This window comes from Sarcophilus harrisii, chromosome 4, assembly GCF_902635505.1.
Source record: "Sarcophilus harrisii chromosome 4, mSarHar1.11, whole genome shotgun sequence".
NCBI lineage: Eukaryota > Metazoa > Chordata > Mammalia > Dasyuromorphia > Dasyuridae > Sarcophilus > Sarcophilus harrisii.
In genome coordinates, this window is record NC_045429.1 from 355,677,053 (window position 1) to 355,697,615 (window position 20,563).

General features: G+C 40.2%; 2 protein-coding genes across 4 annotated transcripts; both read right to left on the bottom strand.

Annotated features, from left to right (window-relative positions):
• Positions 1-3,364: 3,364 nt before the first annotated feature.
• Positions 3,365-15,018, bottom strand: S100A5 (S100 calcium binding protein A5). 2 transcript variants are annotated; one of them, XM_031966586.1, is made up of 3 exons: positions 14,777-15,018; positions 6,539-6,695; positions 3,365-4,811 (listed from the first exon to the last, which is right to left on the bottom strand). In XM_031966586.1, exons 2-3 carry the CDS (start codon positions 6,674-6,676, stop codon positions 4,668-4,670), a joined length of 282 nt encoding a protein of 93 aa, XP_031822446.1. In that variant the 5' UTR covers positions 6,677-6,695; positions 14,777-15,018; the 3' UTR covers positions 3,365-4,667. The 2 variants fall into 2 exon arrangements, with proteins under 2 accessions (XP_031822446.1, XP_031822445.1); XM_031966585.1 differs by lacking the exon at positions 14,777-15,018 and adding an exon at positions 6,982-7,418.
• An 87-nt stretch (positions 15,019-15,105) lies between these two features.
• Positions 15,106-18,706, bottom strand: LOC100913525 (protein S100-A4). Of its 2 annotated transcripts, none has more exons than XM_003768009.4 (3): positions 18,591-18,706; positions 16,090-16,250; positions 15,106-15,466 (listed from the first exon to the last, which is right to left on the bottom strand). In XM_003768009.4, exons 2-3 carry the CDS (start codon positions 16,228-16,230, stop codon positions 15,302-15,304), a joined length of 306 nt encoding a protein of 101 aa, XP_003768057.1. In that variant the 5' UTR covers positions 16,231-16,250; positions 18,591-18,706; the 3' UTR covers positions 15,106-15,301. The 2 variants fall into 2 exon arrangements, with proteins under 2 accessions (XP_003768057.1, XP_031822447.1); XM_031966587.1 differs by lacking the exon at positions 18,591-18,706 and adding an exon at positions 17,264-17,349.
• Between the last annotated feature and the right edge of the window lie 1,857 nt (positions 18,707-20,563).

The window sequence follows — 20,563 nt, forward strand, 5'->3', positions numbered from 1 at the left end:
CTACAATTACTGCAAACTGAGCATGGACTTAGAGATGTTTGTTATGTTTTGTAAAGGATACCAGAGAAGGAATTCACTTCAAGCCAAGGGAAACAGACTTGGAGATTCAGCAACCCATGCTGCTACCCATTTGTCCCTGCCCATAGCACCTTTGATTCCCCAACCTCCATACTCCTATACTCCCTTATATAGGTCCTAGGAACAGGCCTTTTCTCCTTCTGAATAGTTTCAAATACCCTCAGGCCAGCTTCTAACCCCAGAGGCAAGCCAGTGGAAACTTCTCTTTGGCCTAACCAGGGAAAAGATGCCCTCCAATCCCTTATGAAACCTATTTTCACTGGTAACAAGCTGGAAGAAACAATTAGACAAGTCTGCCAGATCTGCCCAGTTTGTAAATCCTGAGGGGACTGTTAACCCCACCCTTCCTGAAGCCCATCCAGTGGAGGGATACATACACAGGGGAGGACTGGAAGATAGATCTTACACGTGCTCCTTGCAGGGGCTTAAAATTACTTTTGGTTTTTGTTGACACCTTCACTAATTGGGTAGAAGCCTTCTCTTGTAGAACTAAAAAGGCCCAGAAAGTATCAAAGTCTTTGCTAAAAGAAATCATACCTCATTTTGGCCTGCCCAGCTTTTTACAAAGCAAAAATGGCCCAGCCTTCACTTCTCCAATAACTCAAACGTGGCTGAGACACTTAATATTACTTACCATCTCCACTATGCCTAGTATCCTCAATCTTCTGAAAAGGTGGAGAATATGAATGAGAATATGAATCATATCCTTAACAAGTCTTTACTAAACTGTGCCTGGAGACTCATGAGGAGGATCAAGTGAAGAATCACCGGATTAGAACTAGTTAAAGTCCGTATTGCACCTGGGGAAAATTTTAAGTTTAGCCTCTTTGACCTTTTGTATGTGAGGCTCTTCTTAATCTCTGACATTCTTATAGATCTAGAAAAGGATAGGAATTTGTAAGTATAATTTTCCCCATTATTTCTATTTCATTTTCATCCTATAACTAATCAATGTACTGTGATTTGTACTGATATTTCAGATAGGGGTCTCCTATGTCACTTTCAGCTGCAACATCTTGCCATTTCTATTTCTCGTGTAATTATATCTTTGTATAAAATAAATATTTCTATATTCTAAAAAAAATAAATAAATAAAAAGAACAGCATCAGATTACTCAGTTTGCCACACAGCTTGATACAGTCCAGAAAGCTCCTTCTGAATATGCAAATGGACATCTCTCTAAATCCACAGATCTTCATGCCCAGACTGTCATTCCAGGAAATCCAGGGAACATGGTATATTTGAATTCTTGAAAGACCCAAAATACTGGTCCCCAGATATAAAATAAAAAAGGACCACATAGGATCATTCTGATTACTCCAACTGCAGTTAAACTCAAAGGCCTTCCTAACTGGACACATGTTTCTAGAATTAAAGGTGCTGCTCCTGTTACTTCTCTTCTCGCAGACCTTCCTGTGAGGATCTGAAACTATTATTCTGCAGGACTCCTGGAAACCCTGGAAACATTCGGGACAGAAAAGGATTGAATTAAGGAACTTGCTCCAGGCCATGAACTTCCAACTACTTGTTGGACCAGAATACAAATGACTACTTAATTCTGAGACACAGCATCCTTTGGATGCTGCTACCATCTTCAAGGCATGTGTCTCCCCTCTTCAACCTGCACTCTGCTAGATAGGGCCAGTTCTATACCCCTTATGAGCTTGAAGCAGCTCCTGAAAATGAGACCTACATCCTTTGCCCCAAATAAATTTGGGTCTCAACTTCTTGAAAGGGGAATGATGTGGTATAACTCCTAAGGAGGATGTAGCAATAATCCTAAGGCTACCTAGCCTTGGGAAAGTTGTAGTTACACAAACAATGCTGGCAGTCAGAAAACAATCTGTTGAGCAGTAATAACAAAGTTTCTGAAACAATAATGAGACAACTCTACCTCTAAGATTACTCTTCAATTCTACCATTAAGTCATAAAATTAACAGATCAGTGATATAAAGCACCTGATCTTTTAAACTTTTTTCCCTATAAATTTATCTTCTTGCACCTGGTTCTTTTGGAATTTAGCTCACTGTTAGCAGTGTAATAAATCTTTGCCCCTTAACTTGGAGACAAACTGAGTTTATGAATTATTTTTGCCATATCTGCAATATCAACTTGGGGACCCTAACATTTTTGGAGTGTCTTACACCTCAACAAGATAATTTCAGAAAAGCCTGGAAAGACTTATACGAACTGATGCTGAATGAAGCAAGCAGAACCAAGAGAACATTGTACATGGTAACAATAAGACTATGTGATAATCAACTGTGATAGAATTGGCTCTTCTCAACAATGAAGTAATTGAAGACAATTACAACAGACTTGTGATGGAGCCATCTGCATTCAGAGAGAGGATGATGAGATTAGGCTGATGTAGATCAAAACATAATATTTTTACCTTTTTGTTGTTCTTCTTTGCTTGCTTGTGGTTTTTTCTTTCTTTTTTTTTTTTTTTCCCCTTTTTGATCTGATTTTTCTTGTGCGGCATGACAAATATGGAACTATGTTTCAATGAACTGCATATGTTTAACCTGTATTGGATTACTTGCTGTCTTGGAGAGGGGAATGGGGAGAAGTGAGGGAGTAAATTTTGGAACACAAGGTTTTGTAATAGTGAATGTTGAAAACTATTTTTGCATGTACTTTGAAAAATAAAATACTATTAAAAAAAAAAAGAGGTGGGATGGAAAATGCCATCCATATCCAGAGAGAGAACTATGGAGACTCAATATGGATTGAAGCATGATATTTTTACCTTTTTTTGGGGGGGGGGGAGGGTGTTGGTTGGTTAGTTTTTTCTTTCTCCTGATTCTTTCCCTTTTGGTATGATTTTTCTTGTACAATATGACAAATATGTTTAAAAGGACTACACATATTTAACTTAAGTTAGAGTGCTTGCTGTTTGGGGGAGGGGAATATTAAAGGAGGGAAGGAAAAAATGTGGAAAACAAATTCTTACAAAAAATGAATGTTGAAAACTATCTTTACGTGTGTTTGGAAAAATAAAATGCTATTGAGGAAAAAAAAAGAAAGTACTGATCAATTTAATTGATCACACATTTATTTAGAGATTATCGTGTATCTCAGGACAATGGATAGAACACTGGGTATGAAGTTAGGAAGGCCTTCCCTATTCTTATATATATGATTTTATGTATCAAGCACGATGCTAGGTGTATAGACATATATAAAAATGAGAAATGGAAAATTCTTGACCTCAAGGAATATCTGCTGTACACTAGGAATGGATCAGAGTGACTATGGGGTCACAGCAGCTCTTAAAGACTCTCCAGTAAGAATTAGAAGGGGTTGCAATGCGCCCAAGTGAGGGAAGTATCCACACTTATAGAGGTGAAACTTCAAAACCTTTAAAAGCTGAAGCAATGTTATTGAGGAACATTTCCCTCCTCCTTCTACTTCAAGATCTGTGCCCTGAGTGCTTGCCTCCTTCTCTTAGGTCACAATCACCCACAACACCTTGAAGTAAAAAAACTTTTATTATCATATACAGGAAGGAAAAAGAGAATGAATTGCTTCTGGAATGGGAGGTTGAAAGGCACTTTTCTAGATGACGAAAAAAGCATCCTTCCTTATACAATGGACTGCTCAGACTATAGGAGTATAGAGGTATAAGGAGCTTAGCACAGAGTAGGCATTTAATAAATGATTATTGATTGTTTGACAGAATAAGGCATAATATTGTCAGTCCCTACCAATGTGTTGCTTTGCTTCCTTAACAATGTCTCTTTTTTTAATATGGAGGATAGCATGTAATTGAGGAAAAATAAAATGCTGAATAAATAATTTAATCATTTCATAGGGAGAATTATACAGGAGTAAAGGAGAAACAATGGAAAGTGATGTTGGATCAATGTGTTGTTTTGGTTTCTTAACTGTTTCCTTTTTAAATATGGATGATAGCATGCAATTGGTGAAAAATAAAATAGTAAATAAATTAATTAACCATTTAATAGGCAGGATTATACAGAAGTGAAGAAGACAAAACATTGGCAAGTGACAGGGGGTGGAAAAAATCAATGAATATTTTCAAAAACAATGATAGCAAGAGAAGCAGTATAGTTTAGTGGATAGAGAGGGTTGGCTTTACAATTCTGGGTTTTACTGCACTAGTTTCAAATCCTGCCTCTGACATGCTAGTCAACTTTTGGGGAAAGTTACAACCTCTTAGAATTCTAGACAGCTCCTTACAATTCTAAATTACAGGTAAACTGCTGATCTGCATTTGGTATACCCATAAGATCACAGAGGCAGGAAGGAAAGATGAGACGAATGGAGAGAAGAAGTGAGAAATGGAAAAAGGAAGGGAGGGGAGGGAAAAGGAAGGGAGGAAGTAGGAGAGAAATAGAGAGAAAGAAAGAAAGAATATAGGGCAGAGAAGGTTAGAGTGTACCCTATAGGGAAAAGGAAAAGGTAAATGTCAGCTACCTCTAGGTAACATAGATCTGGAGGATTTGTTAGTCCCATTATCGATAACTGGGGAGGGATAGAATGGGAGTGAAGGTCCCAATGAAGGGAAAGAAACTGCACTGGGAAGGTTATCCTCAGTGCAGTGACCCATCATTCACTTGTTTATTTATTTTCTTCCAAGAAGAAATCATTGTAGGCCATACACAGTGTGGTCAGGAACACAGAATATTCCTTGAAGTCAATCTCCTGATCACTGTTCTTGTCCAGGCTTTTCATCAGTTCATCGATGCCACTTTCCTGCAGTTTCTAAGTGGGAACAGAAAGTGATGATAGAGAATTTAGATCTCCCCCACTCTCTCTATTTCTCTCCCCCCAACACTCCATTCCCATCTCCAGGTTCCAACTTTACCCTCTTTCCCACAAGCATTTATTGTTCCGAAAGCAAAGCCAATTCAAAAATACTAGTCTATCCCCTTAAAAAAAAAAAAAAAAACATAAATTGCATTCTACCACCCAATAGAAAGGATCTGTTCTATAGGCCTAGCACCAGAAGAGAACAAGCTTTTAAAAGAGGCCATCTAATCCAATTCCCTCATTTGACAGAAGATGAAACTGAGACTCGGAAAATTTAAGAGACTTGCCTGAGTTTACTTAAGTAATAAGTAGCAGAGCCAGGTTTTGAATTCAAATTCTGTGACTTTAAACTCAGAATCCTTTGCACTATACCAGATGATACATAATACCATGCCGATTTCCACTCTTTCAATGTGAATAAATAAATGCTTATAATATGCAATGTGGGTGAGTTTGGAGAGTCTGAGAATGATACATGGGAACTAAGGAAAAGCTTGGGCCTGGGCCACCCTATGTCAGAAAGACAAAAGATGACTCTATTATCAGACATCCCACCTCCCCAGTATTCCTAGAAAACAGAAAAGGTAAGGAGGATACAGCCAGGAAGCTGTAGGGACTGGGAGAGAAGCAAGCACATCAATCTTAGGAATATAGATCTAGGATTAGAAAGGATCTCAGAGGCCATCCTCCTTGTTTTCTTAGATATGGCACCTTCTGAGAAGGGGAGAATAGATTATTGTAGGACAAAATGTAATACCAAAGGATCCTAAAGTAAAATTTTTAAATGGATTTAGAAGGGAGGCTCAGTATCTTCCATACTACATCACTATTGTCACTAACTGCGCGTGCCCGCGCGCGCGCGCGCACACACACACACACACACACACACACACAAACTGAATCAACTTCCTCAAGTAAACTCTTCCTTATTCTGTCCTTTTTCCAATTTGAAAAAAGAAATTAAGTCCCAAGGCTTCTCCTAGAATGGTTCTTCCTTCTCTCCTTCCTCCTACCCATAATGTCCTCTTCCTCTTCATTTCCCATGACCCCCCAAAACCTGCCAAATCTGTCCCCAGCACAGTCCATCTTCTTCCTAATACTACATCACACTGTTCTCCAAAAAACATTCCCTTGCTCACCTGAATCCACCCAGTCTGTTCCTCTGAATCCCCTCCTCCTCACCTTGGCAAGAATGCATTTGCCTTTATCTTTCTGTATTTGTGTCTCTTTCTGAGGTCTAATGTTGTATCATGTATCCTCCTATAAGATAGTGTTCCCAGAAGGTAGCAACAATGTTTCCCTTCAGAATAGAAACTCCCTGTGTCTATCTAATCAGAGAGAAAAGTCCCTGAACTCAAGGACTATCCACTCCATATCATAACTATTAGACTGGGAATCCCTTAAAAAGAGAGACTGAGTCTCTTCTCATCAAACTAGGAGACCCCTCAGAGCTAAATCTTATCTCTTCTTCTACTGAAGTTTCCCCTCTTGGATTCAGGACACAGTACTGTTCAAAGGGGATGATTAGTCTTGAAAATCATTGTTAAATCTGTTAGAGTAGAAAATTTTAGAAGGAATGGATGGCAGGAGAATAATAATAGTTTACAACTACAAAGTAATACTTGTGTCTCCTCACAGGTCTTCATACATTAGCTCATTTGAGATAAGAAAATACTCACCTCCCCCAAGCATAGCTCCTTCTTAATCAGTTCCTTCAATTCTCTCCTGCTCAGGGTCAATTTGCTGCCCTCTCTTCCCGAATATTTGTGGAAAGTGGTGACCATGGTGGTCAGGGCCTTCTCAAGAGGAGTCTCCATTTCAGCAAGACTTTTAGATCTAAAGAGCAAAGAGAAAAGAAATACGAGGAAAGAACACTATTCTAAAGAATTTAAGCTAAACCCAGAATGAAACTTCCTCCATATACATTCTCTCTCTCTCTCTCTCTCTCTCTCTCCCCCTCTCTCTCTCTCCCCCCCCCCCCCCTCTCTCTCACACACACATACACACACACACATTCAGTTGTAACAGAATAGACTGGAGCAAGATATAAAATAGAACTCCCCAACTTCCAGGACTGTGAAAAAACTGAAGCAGTTTGACAAAGGAGTGTGCAGTCTCCTACCTGGGATATATTCCCTTTGGGTAGGAGAGCGGCTGGAGGGGACCTGAGAATGGTCTCAAGTGAAGTAGGGATGGACAGCTTGACCTCCCAAAGGAAGTATAGAGAAAAAGGGTATGACTATTTCCTCCCTGCCCCATCCAGTGCAAGGGATGAGTTACTCAAAGTCTCCTCCCATCTATACCCAGATCTCTGATTCAAGAAGTTTCAAAGAGTGGATGTGAAGGACAGGGTAAGGAGAAAAGCCTAACTATGTGAAAATATGAGCACAAAGGCAGCAGAAATGAAGAGAGAACACTAGGTAGGAGGTAGGGGAGAGGTGGTCAGACTTTACAAACTGGTTTTCTGTTGTTGAGACATAGAAAGCTAGAAGAAAGGACACTGATAATGAAAAAGATGGTAGAGGAAAGGAAAGGAGTCAGAGTAAGAGGGATAAAAGGAAAAGAGAAAGAAATATCTTTCCTTCATTCATTTAATTATTCAATAAAAATAAAAAACCTATTAAGGGCAAAGGCACTTTATCATGACAAATAGGGAGCCAGAGTCAAGAAAATCTGTTTCTAACACAATAAGTCCTATATACGTCATTTAATTTCATAATATTCTCTAAGTAAATCTCTAAGCCTTAGGATTTCTTAACCTGGAGTCCATGAACTTACTATTTTATTTTTAAATTCTTTGCAAACTTTATGATTGTTGTTATTTTTTAATAATATCGTTTTTATTTTCAAAATACATGAAAATATAGTTTTCAACATTCACCCTTGCAAAATCTTATGATGAACTTATTTTTTAAAACAATTTTATTAATTCTATCTTAATGTAACTGATTTCCTTTGTAATTTCATGTATTAGATTTCATGCATTTAATGACATGATCCTGAGAAAAGGACCAAAGACCACCAGACTGCTGTCAAGGAATTGGGAGGGCCACACTACAACAACAACAAAAAAAAGCTTAAAAATTCCTGCACTACCCAGAAATGTTTGTGGCAGCCCTTTTCATAGTGGCTAGAAATTGGAAATTGAATGGATGTCCATCAACTAGAGAATTGCTGAGTATACTGTGGTATATGAATGTTATGGAATATTATTGTTCTGTAAGAAATGACCAGCAGCATGAATACAGAGAGATTTGGCGAGACTTACATGAACTGATGCTAAGTGAAATGAGCAGAACCAGGAGATCATTGTACACTTCCACAACAATACTATATGAGGATCAATTCTGATGGAAGTGGCTCTCTTCAACAATGAGATGATCCAAATCAGTTTCAATTTTAATGAACAGAACCAGCTACACCCAGCAAAAGAACTATGGGAAATGAGTGTGGACCACAACTCTTTCTGTTATTGTTTGCTTGCTTTTTGTTTTTCTTCTCAGGTTATTTATATCTTCTTTCTAAATCTGATTTTTTCTTGTGCAGCAAGATAACTGTATAAATATGTATACATATATTGTATTTAACATATTTAACATGTATCAGATTACCTGCCATGTAGGGGAGTGATGGAGGGAAGGAGGGGGAAAATTGGAACAAAAGTTTTTGCAAGGGTTAGTGTTGAAAAATTACCCATGCGTATGTTTTGTCAATAAAAAGCTATAATAAAAAAATTCTTTCATTACCATCCTCCAATTATTAAATGAACAAAAGATATGATCTATGCCTAAAGAGTTATATAATCATACCCTTTAAAAAAAAGGGAAAAGGCCTAAATGTACAAAAATTTATTGCAGCTTTTCTCAGGGCAAAGAATTGGAAATTGAGGGGATGCTCATCAATTGGGGAATGGCTGAATAAATTATTACATGGGATTATAATAAAATATTTTTGTTCTATATGAAATGATGAGCAGAACGCTCTCAGAAGTATTTGGAAAGTCCTCCATGAGGTCATGCAAAGTGAAATGTACTGTGTACAAAATAATAGCAATGTTGTGGGATGATAAGCTGTGAATGCCTTTGCTATTCTCAGCAATACAATGATCCAAGACTACTTTGAAGGACTTATGATGAAAAATGCTGACCATACTCAAAGAAAGAACTGATTGTGTCAGAATACAGATTAAAGGATACTCTTTTTCTGTTACTTTATTTTTCTTGAGGGTTTTTGGGGGGTGAGGGGAAATCTATGTTTTCTTTCACAGCATGACTTATAGAAATGTTTTGCATAATTTACATGTGCCTTCTTAATGGAGGGAGAGCAGTGGGGAAGGAGGAAAGGAGTGAATCTAGAACTCAAAGTTTTAAAAATAAATGTTAAAAAATTGCTTTATATGTATCTGGGAAATACAAAATATTTAAAGGTTAAAAATAAAATAAAGACAATATAAAGTACTGAAGATTTTACCTGCCAAGAGAAACCCAGGAACTATGAAAACACAATTAATTATAAAACACTTGTAACACAAATAAAGTCAGATCTAAACAAAAAAATAATAATAATTCCCATTTTAATGCTACAATTAACAGAGAAGTTGCTGATTTTTTGTTGAAGGGACTTGTTCTCCACATAGATGAAATCACTGGCCCAGACCAAAAAACAAACAGGCAGAACTCTATGCTATCCTGATGCTCAAGAAGATATTTAACAGGAGCCTATGACCCAAACAGATAACTAGACTATGCAGTATAATATGGCAAGCATATCAGAAAGTTGCAAAACAAAGTACTAGATGAAATCCCCACAGAAAGATTATTTGCAAGAAGGGGAATGGCCTCTCCAGGAGAAGCCAGGCTTCTCCTGGAGAGTCGAAGGCCCCTGATTCCGTCATCTTGGGCCAAGGGAAAAGCAAATCAAACCCTAGAGAAGGAGATAGAAAAGGGTATGTCTAGTTGCCATGGCTCAGGCTTGAAAATCACTTCCCCTCTAGGGAGGTAAGGGTGATAATCAAACAGGAACTGAGGTGATTTCCCCAAAGAAGCTGAGTCAATGAGCTAGAATAGCAGGCTGCCTGGGGTTACAGGAGGGAGAGTTCCCCCTTGTACTGGCACTCTCAAAAAAGACGCTTCCTATATCCAATTTGTCCCTACCTGGCTCCCTCCTTTTCCTTTCTTCACCATTTTCATCTCCAATACTCCCCTTTTCTCCTAAATCTTTCTCAGCTGGTCTTGATCCAGATCTAATTACCTGTGTGATCTTAGTTACTGAACTCACTTCGCTTTTCTGGGCCTCAATGTTTTTGTAAAATTCAGGGTTTAGCAATGGACTATGTCCATTTTGCAAATGAGGTTCAGAAAAGCTAATTTCCCAGCGTCACCATTCTACTAATTATCACTCTCAAATGATTCTTGATCCCAATCCAAGTTCTTTTTACCATTAAGCAGGGTTTGCTGTCCCTAGCCTTCCATCCCCTGAAAAGTAACTCTCAATCCTGTGAGTCTCCTAGAAAAAACTCCTGCCCTCCATATAACCACCCAAGCCAAGCTGAGCATGCCAAGTGAAGACTCACCCAATTAAGCCAAATCGATCAGTAAATCTGAGGAGAGGGAAGAAATAGAACCCCTGCTTATTCTCCAGCTTTATTCTCTCTCTTTAAACTCCAGGGAGTCCAGGATGAAAAAGGACCAATGAGAAGAGGAAGGAGACATGGAAAGGCTCAGGCGGAGATCTCCTGGGAAGAGGAACCAAGGACCCCATGGTTTTTCCTTTGTTTACAAGCTGGGTAGAAAGAAGAGATTGGGCTCTGACTGGCACTTTCCCTATTGGGTATTAAACAGCACTTCTCTTCTGAGTTCAATCACTGTGAGTCACAGAAGGAGCATCATGGTTTACTGGGGGAAAGGGTTTAATCTGATGTCAGGTATAGACTCTGGTTGGAATCCTGGCATTGATATTTACTAGCTATGTGGATTTTACAATTCTGTATCTCCAATCCTATGATCTTGTAATCTCTTCAAGCATCTGTTTTCTGATCTGCAAAATGAGGAAAAGTATTATTTGCAACATTTACCTGATAGAGTTGTCTCAGAATAATAGAATCATAGATTTTAGAGTACGAACAGACCGCTAAGGTAACTTAGAACAATCCTCTCATTTTGTTGTAGTTGTTATTTAGTCATTCTCTAACTTGTGTCCAAGTGTCCACATTTGGGATTTTCTTGGCAAAGATACTGCAGGGGTGTGCCATTTGCTTCTTTAGATTATTTTACAGATGAAGAAACTGAGGCAAACAGAATTAAGTGACTAGCCCAGGATCACACAGCTAGAAAGTCTCTGAGGTTGTATTTGAACTCAGGAAGATGAGTTTTCCAAATTCTAATTTCAGCACTTTATTCACTGGATCCTGAAGCCCACACAAGTAAGGTGATTTGTCCAAGATCGTACAGATAGGAAATCATAAACCAAGTTTTCTGATTCCTAATCTAGTGCTCTCTAAATCTAAAACACAACAGAAATGCATTATTATTTCCATATCTCTCAAAGACACATAGAACTTGAAGTGGGGCAGGATATGGATTTGGGTGTAAAGGATGGCTGGTAAGGGTCTGATTGATACATTGAAGGATGATCAGAGAACTGAAACTTTCCAAAATATATGGAGGGGGGGTATTTTTTGGGTTTTTTTTCATAACCTTACCATGACTTCATTGAAAGAAATGTCAACATGGACCCACATTTAACACTGTATACCAAGATAGGATCAAAATGGGTCCATGATTTAGGCATAAAGAGCGAGATTATAAATAAATTAGAGGAACATAGGATAGTTTACTTCTCAGACTTGTGAAGGAGGAAGAAATTTGTGACTAAAGATGAACTAGAGACCATTATTGATCATAAAATAGAAAATTTTGATTATATCAAATTAAAAAGCCTTTGCACAAACAAAACTAATGCAAACAAGATTAGAAGGGAAGCAACAAACTGGGAAAACATCTTCACAGTTAAAGGTTCTGATAAAGGCCTCATTTCCAAAATATAGAGAGAACTAACTCTAATTTATAAGAAACCAAGCCATTCTCTAATTGATAAAAGCTCAAAGGGTATAAACAGACAATTCTCAGATGATGAAATTGAAACTATTACCACTCATATGAAAGTGTTCCAAATCACTATTGATCAGAGAAATGCAAATTAAGACAATTCTGAGATACCACTACACATCTGTCAGATTGGCTAAGATGACAGGAAAAGATAATGACAAATGTTGGAGGGGGTGTGGGAAAACTGGGACACTGAGGCATTGTTGGTGGAGTTGTGAATGGATCCAACCATTCTGGAGAGCAATTTGGAACTATATTCAAAAAGTTATCAAACTGTGCATACCTTTTGATCCAGCAGTGCTACTACTAGGCTTATACCCCCAAAGAGATATTAAAGAAGGGAAAGGGATCTGTATATGCCAAAATGTTTGTGGCAGCCCTTTTTGTAGTGGCTAGAAACTGGAAAATGAATGGATGCCCATCAATTGGAGAATGGTTGGGTAAATTGTGATATATGAATGTTATGGAATATTATTGTTCTGTAAGAAATGACCAGCAGGATGAATACAGAGAGGCTTGGAGAGACTTACATGAACTGATGCTAAGTGAAATGAGCAGAACCAGGAGATCATTATATACATCAACAATGATACTGCATGAGGATGTATTCTGATGGAAGTGAATTTCTTCGACAAAGAGAAGATCTAACTCAGTTTCAATTGATCAATGATGGACAGAAGCAGCTACACCCAAAGAAAGAACACTGGGAAATGAATGTAAACTGTTTGCATTTTTATTTTTCTTCCCAGGTTATTTTTACCTTCTGAATCCAATTCTTCCTATGCAACAACAGAACTGTTCAGTTCTGCACACATATATTGTTTCTAGGATAAACTGTGATATATTTAGCATGTATAAGACTGCTTGCCATCTAGGGGAGGGAGGGTAGAGGAGGGGAGGGAGGGGAAAAGTCGGAACAGAAGTGAGTGCAAGGGATAATGTTGTAAAAAATTACCCAGGCATGGGTTCTGTCAATAAAAAGTTATAATTAAAAAAAAAAAAAAAAAGAAAGAAATGTCAAATGGGGTTTTGGTATTAGAGATGGGAAGGGACATTATAGGGGATAAGAGAAGAGGATAGTAGGGAATTGTCATAAATAAGGGCTGAGTGAAAGGATGGATCCCAAATATCAAACAAGGTTTCAGAAGAGACAGTCCTAAACAGAATTTCAAGAACTGGGTAAAAAAGATTTAGGGTGGGGCAAGCATGGGGGAGGGAGATAGAGGAACTTAAATGTTATAAGTCAGAGAGAGTGGGCATGAGAAGCATCCATTTTGATTAGTCTCTTGTTCCTTTCTCACCAGTCCTTTCCCCCTCCCTTTGGCCCTTCACTCCCACGGGTCAGACATCAGGACTAAAAAAGGAGACCAGGGATTGGTTGCTTGGTGATGGGAGTTTCCAAAGCACAGTTTAGAGAAAGAATGATGCAAAAGGGTGAATTGGTGAGGCTAGGGAAGAGTTGGCCAGATGCAAAGCATCTCTGGGAAAAGAATAAAGGAAGGGGTGAAAGAGATCCTGTCCATAAATAAGACACAGCATCATAAGCCTCTATTGTTAAATATTAAACAGTAATGGGGGTCTCTGGAGAAAACATACTAGAGTCCTTCATTCTTCCACATTTAAGGTGGGGAAAAGGGAGGAAAGTTATAGAAAGGAAAAGGGAGAAATATCTGAGCATAACCATAGCAGCTTCAGACAAGATAGTCCTTAACTCAGAATCAAAAAGTAAATTAAGAACACTGCTCCTTTTAACATCCTGTGCTTCCCATGTGATGTCCAATGAGCCTAAGTGCTTCCTTATTTCTAACTCTAATCCCTCATACAGTGGTTAATGACTTTTTGGTTTACAGCCTTTATATCCAAATTGTAATTGTTCCTCAATTCTTTCCCCATCTCAGCTGACTCCAAACTCAAAATTCTCTGTCTCTTACCCTTCCCCTCTCTAAACTTCAGTTTCCTCATCTGTAAAATGGGGAGGTTGGACCAGAAAATCTTGAAGGTCTCTTTGAGTTCTAGATTCTATGATCCTATGAGACTCTTCTCTAATTTGTTCCTTTGGGAATTCTCTTCTGATCTCTTTTTATCCATCCTTTCTGAGCTCTCACCTGACTTCTCTCTTAGCTGGCACACAATTCTCAGATCAACTTCCAGGACACAAATTTTGTCCTAAGACAACTTCTAGAAGTGCTGTTTAACCTCTGCTTCTGGTATCACTTAGAACATCCCTGGTTCGTGTACCCCTCTGCCCTTGTTTTGGACAGGAAAGGATTAAGCATTTCTATAATTCAGAGCAAATGTTAAAGAAGGAGTGAAAGAAGGGGATGAGGCTTGTGATGCTGGACAGGAGCTAACTAGATGAAAGTTTTTTTTTTTCCTTTCTTCCTTTTTTCTACCCCAAGAAATAGCTATCTTCAGCACACTCTCCCCTTGCCCCCACCCCAATAGGATTTAGGTTCCTCTTTCCCCTGACCCCCAGCATCCACCCCACCTCACCCAGGACTCCTCAACAATATGCCATACTTAGAACCAAGAACAGATGTCATATTCAATGCCATCATGAGTTAGAAGAGGAATTGGGAATTGAGGGAAAAGGAGATATTGGCAACACAGGAAATTCAAGAGTGCAAAAGTTGAATTGAAATCTCTCTCCATATATCTAATTTTGGAGTTCTTTAAGACTGTGATTTTTCAATTTTTCTCCTCTCACCTCTGTTCTCAATGAAGCACACTACCCAAAAGTTCCTAGGGGTGTTATGGAAAAAGCATTAAAACAGGAATGAGATGAAAAGAGTATTGAGCCAGGAATCTTACCTATTTTCTGTCTCAGTCCTCAGCAGAAAAGTGACTAAAATGACCTCCAGGATCCTTCCTTACTTTAACCCTCAGTGAATCTATCTCACAGAGGCCAATGAACTATTTGGTCTTTGGGCCCCTGTTCCCCAAGACTTCTCCCTGAATTCCTCCTTCCCCTGCCCTATCCCTGACAACTGATATCAGCCTCCACCAAAAATTTTAAAAGCCCCTAAACCAGTTTTCAGGAGACTCTGCAGATCTTTCTGCCACTCTAACCCTCTAATTGGAGAACCAAGCCCCTCATCCTCCCAGTATCCTCCAGAAAGATTCCCCAAACACAAAGGACATTCTTGTAATAAACTTTTATTGACTCTACTTAATACCCTGAGTGCTCTTCTGCATCACCCAGGAAGGTAATGTGCCCACCTCAGGCTCCATAAGGATACTATAATCCTGTAGCTCCTCCCCACGTCCCCCCTCCCCCTCCCACTGGAGCTTCCCTCTTTTCCCTCTCCCATCCCCCGCCATCACCACTGCTCCCCTTTATTTCTTCCGGGGCAGCTTGTCAGCATAGCCCTCAAAGAATTCATTGCACATCATGGCAATGCAGGACAGGAAGACCGAATACTCCTGGAAGTCCACCTCGTTGTCCCTGTTGTTGTCCAGATTGCTCATTAGCTTCTGAAAGGCAGCCTCATCTGTCTTTTTCTGAAAGAGAAAGAAGGGGAGAAAAGTTGATGTAACAATTCCCTAAGAGGACTCTACCACTTCATCAAAGGAGCATAGTATTCTAGACTTAAGGAAAGAAGGGACCTCGTCCAGTCCAATCCCCTTATTTTACATTCAAAGGGAGAGAAGGAAATGAGGACTGATTAAATGCCTATGTGCCAGGAACTTTACAAATATTACTTCTTTTGATTCTTGCCTGGGACGTAGGTGCTATTATGATTTTCATTTTACAGTTGAGGAAACTAAGGAAATAGACATACGTTAAATGTCTTGCCCAGAGCCATATAGCTAGGAAACATATGAGGATGAATTTGAACTCAGATTTTCCTACATTCAGACTCATGCTTTTTTAGATGCATAAAATTAAATATATAGTAGTACCAACGAAACCGACTATACTTAGTTATCTAAAAGCATATGTATATATATATTTAAAAACAAGCTCACCGACCCCAAATTGAAAATCCTTCTTCTATAATAAACATGCTAGATAAGACTATGTGATCCCCAAGCATCTCGAGTGGCAGGAACACTGGGGGCAAGAGCAGTAGCAGCTCTGTGGATTCCACCAGCACCACCACAAATACATACACATTACTCACCCCCAAGAAACTAGGGAGCTCCCGTGAAATCAGCTCCTTCAGCTCTGTTTTGTTGAGCTTAAATTTGTCTCCCTCCTTCCCAGAGTACTTGTGGAATGTTAACACCATCACATCCAAAGCCTTTTCCAGAGGACTTGTCATAATGCTGTAGTATGGGGCACCTAGAGAAGAAGAAAATGAATACGGTGTTGATTTGGGGTGGAGTAGATCTGGAATGTGTTGGAACACTTCAAGAATCTGTGAGATCATCCATGTGGGAACTTCCTCCACTGAAGAGTTTATTCAGTTCTGACAGCATAAATTGTAAGTGAAACTTATAGAAACTTAAATGAAACCAGCATTTTTCTAGCCCAATATAAGCTTCTCAAAACTCAACAGTGGGGTGAGAAGCCAGAAAAGTGACCTTAAATCAGAGTTTTTTTTAAGACAAATTGATCTGGAGAGTTAGAGGAAGGTAAAAGGAGTCTAAGAGGAAATCCATACTAGTAATTTTTCAATTTTAACTTATTAAGGTTCTAGATATGATTATTTATATTCATCTGAAAGACCTGAGGCAACACCTGGGATGCCCCACCCTCAATATAGCTCCCTATATAGATAACCTCTTATTCCTAAGGAGATAGTTTTAGGTGGCTCAGAAAAGATTATCAACTGGCAGCTGCTCTACTTAAGCCTCTCAGAATTTAACTGACTTAGGAAAAAATATGATAAAACTGAAAGTGCCCTGGATCTGGAACCATAAGATCTGGATTTGAATTCTGATGCATTACCCTTGTGATCATGATAACTCACTTCCTTTTTCTGGACATAGATAAGAAGAGCCTTAGTGTTCATCTTTCTAGTTCCGCCATTCCCTATCTATCAGCTTTGAGAAACTGCAAGAACTCAACATATATAATAGATAAGCAAAATAAAAATGTTCCACAGCTTACTATTTTTCAATTATAATAAGCACATTCAAAAACATTAATGAATTTTTGAGTGAACTTAACATTGTTACTATAATGTATGAGATGGTAAGGGAAGGCCTAGAAATTTTTTGACATTAAAAAAGGGTCCACCTACTTGAAGTTGGGGACCACTAATCTAGTCTGACATCCTCACTTTTATAGATACAAAAAAAAAAAAAAAATCATAAACATCAGTATCCCACCCCACCCTCTGCATCCTTTACCCTGGGACTGCCAGGATCCCAGCTTCTGTTCCCAAGACTGGATTATTCTGGACACCTCCTTGAAAAACTGATTTCTGGTCTCCTCTCTGAGAAAAGTGTAAATGGAGCAGGATTCACTCCACCTCAAAAGTCCAAATCCCAGAAGCTCAGTTCTAAGTGGAACCTGACTGTTAGCCCTCACTCTATTCTAAGACTAAAACATGGAACAGATAAGACACAGAAACTAATGCTGGCCCAAACAGGGCAACATAATGAAAAGAAGAGTATTCCTGAGATGACTTAGCAGCCTTTAGATTTAAGAATGGCAATTCATAACTATAATCAGCAACCTCCATCCCCAAATCTTAGGAGCACAAAAAGACTGAAGAATACCTAGCCCCACCCTGCATTAGTTTCCCCACATAAAAGGCTGCCCATAAACAGAGCTCCCCTGAATCTCCTATGTGAGGAAACAGGCTTGGAAAGGGCTAGGTCTTTCTGGGCTGCCTTCTGCACACTGCACTTCTTCAGGGTCTGGAGAACAACTATCCCTGTATCCAGTTGGGTTTTAAGGCATCTCGAAGACCATTTTTAAAATCAGTCCTCTATCCCCAGCTCCCTATTCCCTCTCCAGCTTCTTTCCTGAGGAAGTTGTTTCTGCAGTGGCTGCCCCACCCTAGCCTCCTCTCAGTGCCCAGTGCCACAACAACAACAAGCTAGCAATGATAATCTCCAGCTCCGTTTTTCCGCTGCTCACTCACTCACTCATTCCCCAAAGCTCAGCCCTCCCCAGCCCATTTTTCTACTCTGTGCACAGGAGTGGGCGTTGCTTCTGGAAAATGGCCCTGGGACAGACAATGGAAAAAAACAGCCCAGCAGAGGGGAGGGTGGGTAGGGAAGGAGAGGAGGAGGAGGAGGAGGAGGAGGACTGGGAGGGTGGGGGCTACCCCTCTGAAAGGGAAAGAAAGCAGAATAGAGGAAGATATGGGCTGACGAGAAGCCCAGAGAACAGCCTCTAAGCTACTCCGCATGTATATATGCACATGCATAAAACACAGGACTACATGCCTCAGACACACCCTCCAGGTGCAGAAATGAAATATGCAGCCTGCGCATGGAATCTTAGTCATGTGATCTTGCAATCTCTCCCCAACTGGGGCACTCCTCCACCCCACCCTGGCATCTCTTTACAACCTGAAGCTAAACCACCAGCCCCTTCTCACAGCCTTTTTCTGGGATCCTCACATCTGGATCTGCTTCTCACATCTGGCCCCCACTCAGCTCCCTCTGTCTACTGGGCCCCCAGATCCTATCACCCACATCCCCGGCCAAGTCAACCACAACTCACCAAACCAAGGAGAGAGGAAATGCAGAGAGAAGAGAGAGAGGGACACAGTGGGGAGGGCTGAGCTATGGCCTATTTATACCCTCAGCCAAACCCTGCCCGTGGCAGGGGGCGGAGGGGAGCTAGGACACCCCTTCCCTGATGCTGGGTCAGAAGAGACCAATAGCAAGTCCTCTTCACCTCCTGGCTCACGTTGTCTGGTGGGTGAGCAGGGCTTACACGGGATGAGGCGCTAATATGGGGATAGTTTTCAATTATGACCCCACATCCCAGGGAGGGGACCCTGAAAGGAGAGCCAGACAGTACCCACAAGCCTTGAGCCCCCAGGCTCAAGGAATGGGTAGGACTCCAAACCCATCTTATAGGAGGACCTACAATAAAAGGGGGGTATACAGTCTTTGTCAAATTGTAGGAAAAAGGGGAGGGAAGAACACAAGTATGGAAAATTCCTGCAAAGTTAAGAATCTTCTAGAATAGAAGGAAGAAAGACCCAGGGCATGGGACTAAACTGGCACGAGAGAAAGGGGCCACTTAGTCCCTCTGCTTCAGGGGAAGTAAGACTGTGCTGAGGGTGTGGCTATCTTAGCCATAGCCAGAATATATGTGCAAAGGATAGTGGACACCAGGCCAGCTCCACAGAAAAAGACTTGGAGAATGCTTGGGAAATACTCCATGGAAAGAAAAATATCTCCAAGTAGTCTTATTCCTTGGAGTTTGTGACTAAGTGCCTGGGAGGAGCTCAAGGATAGGGGTAAAGGAAGGAAGGTGAACATAAGATGTGGGATGGGGCTGAATGGGGGAAGGATATCCAAAAGTGTACGGAATGAGATCAGAATGAGAAGGAAGGGCTCATGAGTGCCCTCACTAAAGAGACTGAAGGAAAACACATGAGACTGAATATGGGGGTCAGGGGAGCAGAATAGAGGGGGACACGTGAACATTTGGGATATGGGGATATTTGGATGTTGAATTTGACATCTTGAAGTGACATATCAGGAGAGGGGAGTAGGGCTAAACTATCTTCAAAGATTCACTAATTATCAGACTAGGTTGGTATTTCCCCATGCTGAACCCTGACTTTGGGCTGGGAATAGGAGGGGTATCCCAGGAAGGGAGTAGAAAACAGGCCATCAACCTTAATCCTATTAGTGCTGCCATTTCATCCCTGCCAGCTGTCCACAGCCGCAGGCAAATAACAGGCTACCACACCCAGGCCTCACCCTCCACCTCTCTGGTGTTTTTTGTTAGGGAAACACTGGAACCCAGTGGCTTTTCTGAATGCAGGTTTGAGAAGTACCTCAGCCAGCCTCCTCAGAGCCTTTCTCTCCAGCCCACCATTAGAGTCTCTCTCTCTCAAAGACCCCTGAAAAGGGGAAGCCTCCAGTTGAGGAAATGGTAATCTTTATTGTGGTGCCATGAACTCCTTTAGCAATCTGGTAAAGCCCATATTCAAAATAATATTTTTTAAATGTTTGAAGGAATTGCTAAATTTCAGGTAGAGGTTGTTGAAAATAATATGTAATTTCCCCCCCATCCAAATCCACTGGACTTTTTTCTGACTCCTAAGAAGTTCAAAAGGCCCATTCTCCAACCAGTATCTATCCCCTTTTTGGTATTGATGAGGTTCTGGGTAGCTAAGTGGGCACTAAGAGAGAGAGAGCCTGAATTACTGCATACAATCTGGAAGCCTAGATACTCTTCCAGGAAAATTGGGAGGAGCACTGATAAGATCATCTCAACCTTAAGTGGGTCTTTTGTTCTTAAGTAGGCCTTTTGTTCCTTGTCAAATACCTTGCCTGAACAAAATCATCATAACCCCACAGTTACTGTATCTAATCAGAAAGCCAAGTTATGATGTCAACCCCTGAGGTGATTATTTCCCCTATAAAAACCCTACTTTTATGTGAGAAATACTGAAAAGTTGAGTTTCCACAGAGTGTTGCAAGCCTTGAGGCAGTGTAGAATACTGGGTACCA

Excerpts from the sequence above, each read along its gene's own strand:
- S100A5 (XM_031966585.1), bottom strand. The coding sequence starts at position 7,118 with ATGGGGCAGGGAGGAAATAGTCATACCCTTTTTCTCTATACTTCCTTT. Across the intron at positions 6,696-6,981 it reads CCAAAGGGAATATATCCCAG|ATCTAAAAGTCTTGCTGAAA; the intron begins GTAGGAGACTGC and ends TTTGCTCTTTAG. Across the intron at positions 4,812-6,538 it reads AGGAGCTATGCTTGGGGGAG|AAACTGCAGGAAAGTGGCAT; the intron begins GTGAGTATTTTC and ends GTTCCCACTTAG.
- LOC100913525 (XM_003768009.4), bottom strand. The coding sequence starts at position 16,230 with ATGACAAGTCCTCTGGAAAAGGCTTTGGATGTGATGGTGTTAACATTC. Across the intron at positions 15,467-16,089 it reads AGCTCCCTAGTTTCTTGGGG|AAAAAGACAGATGAGGCTGC; the intron begins GTGAGTAATGTG and ends TTTCTCTTTCAG.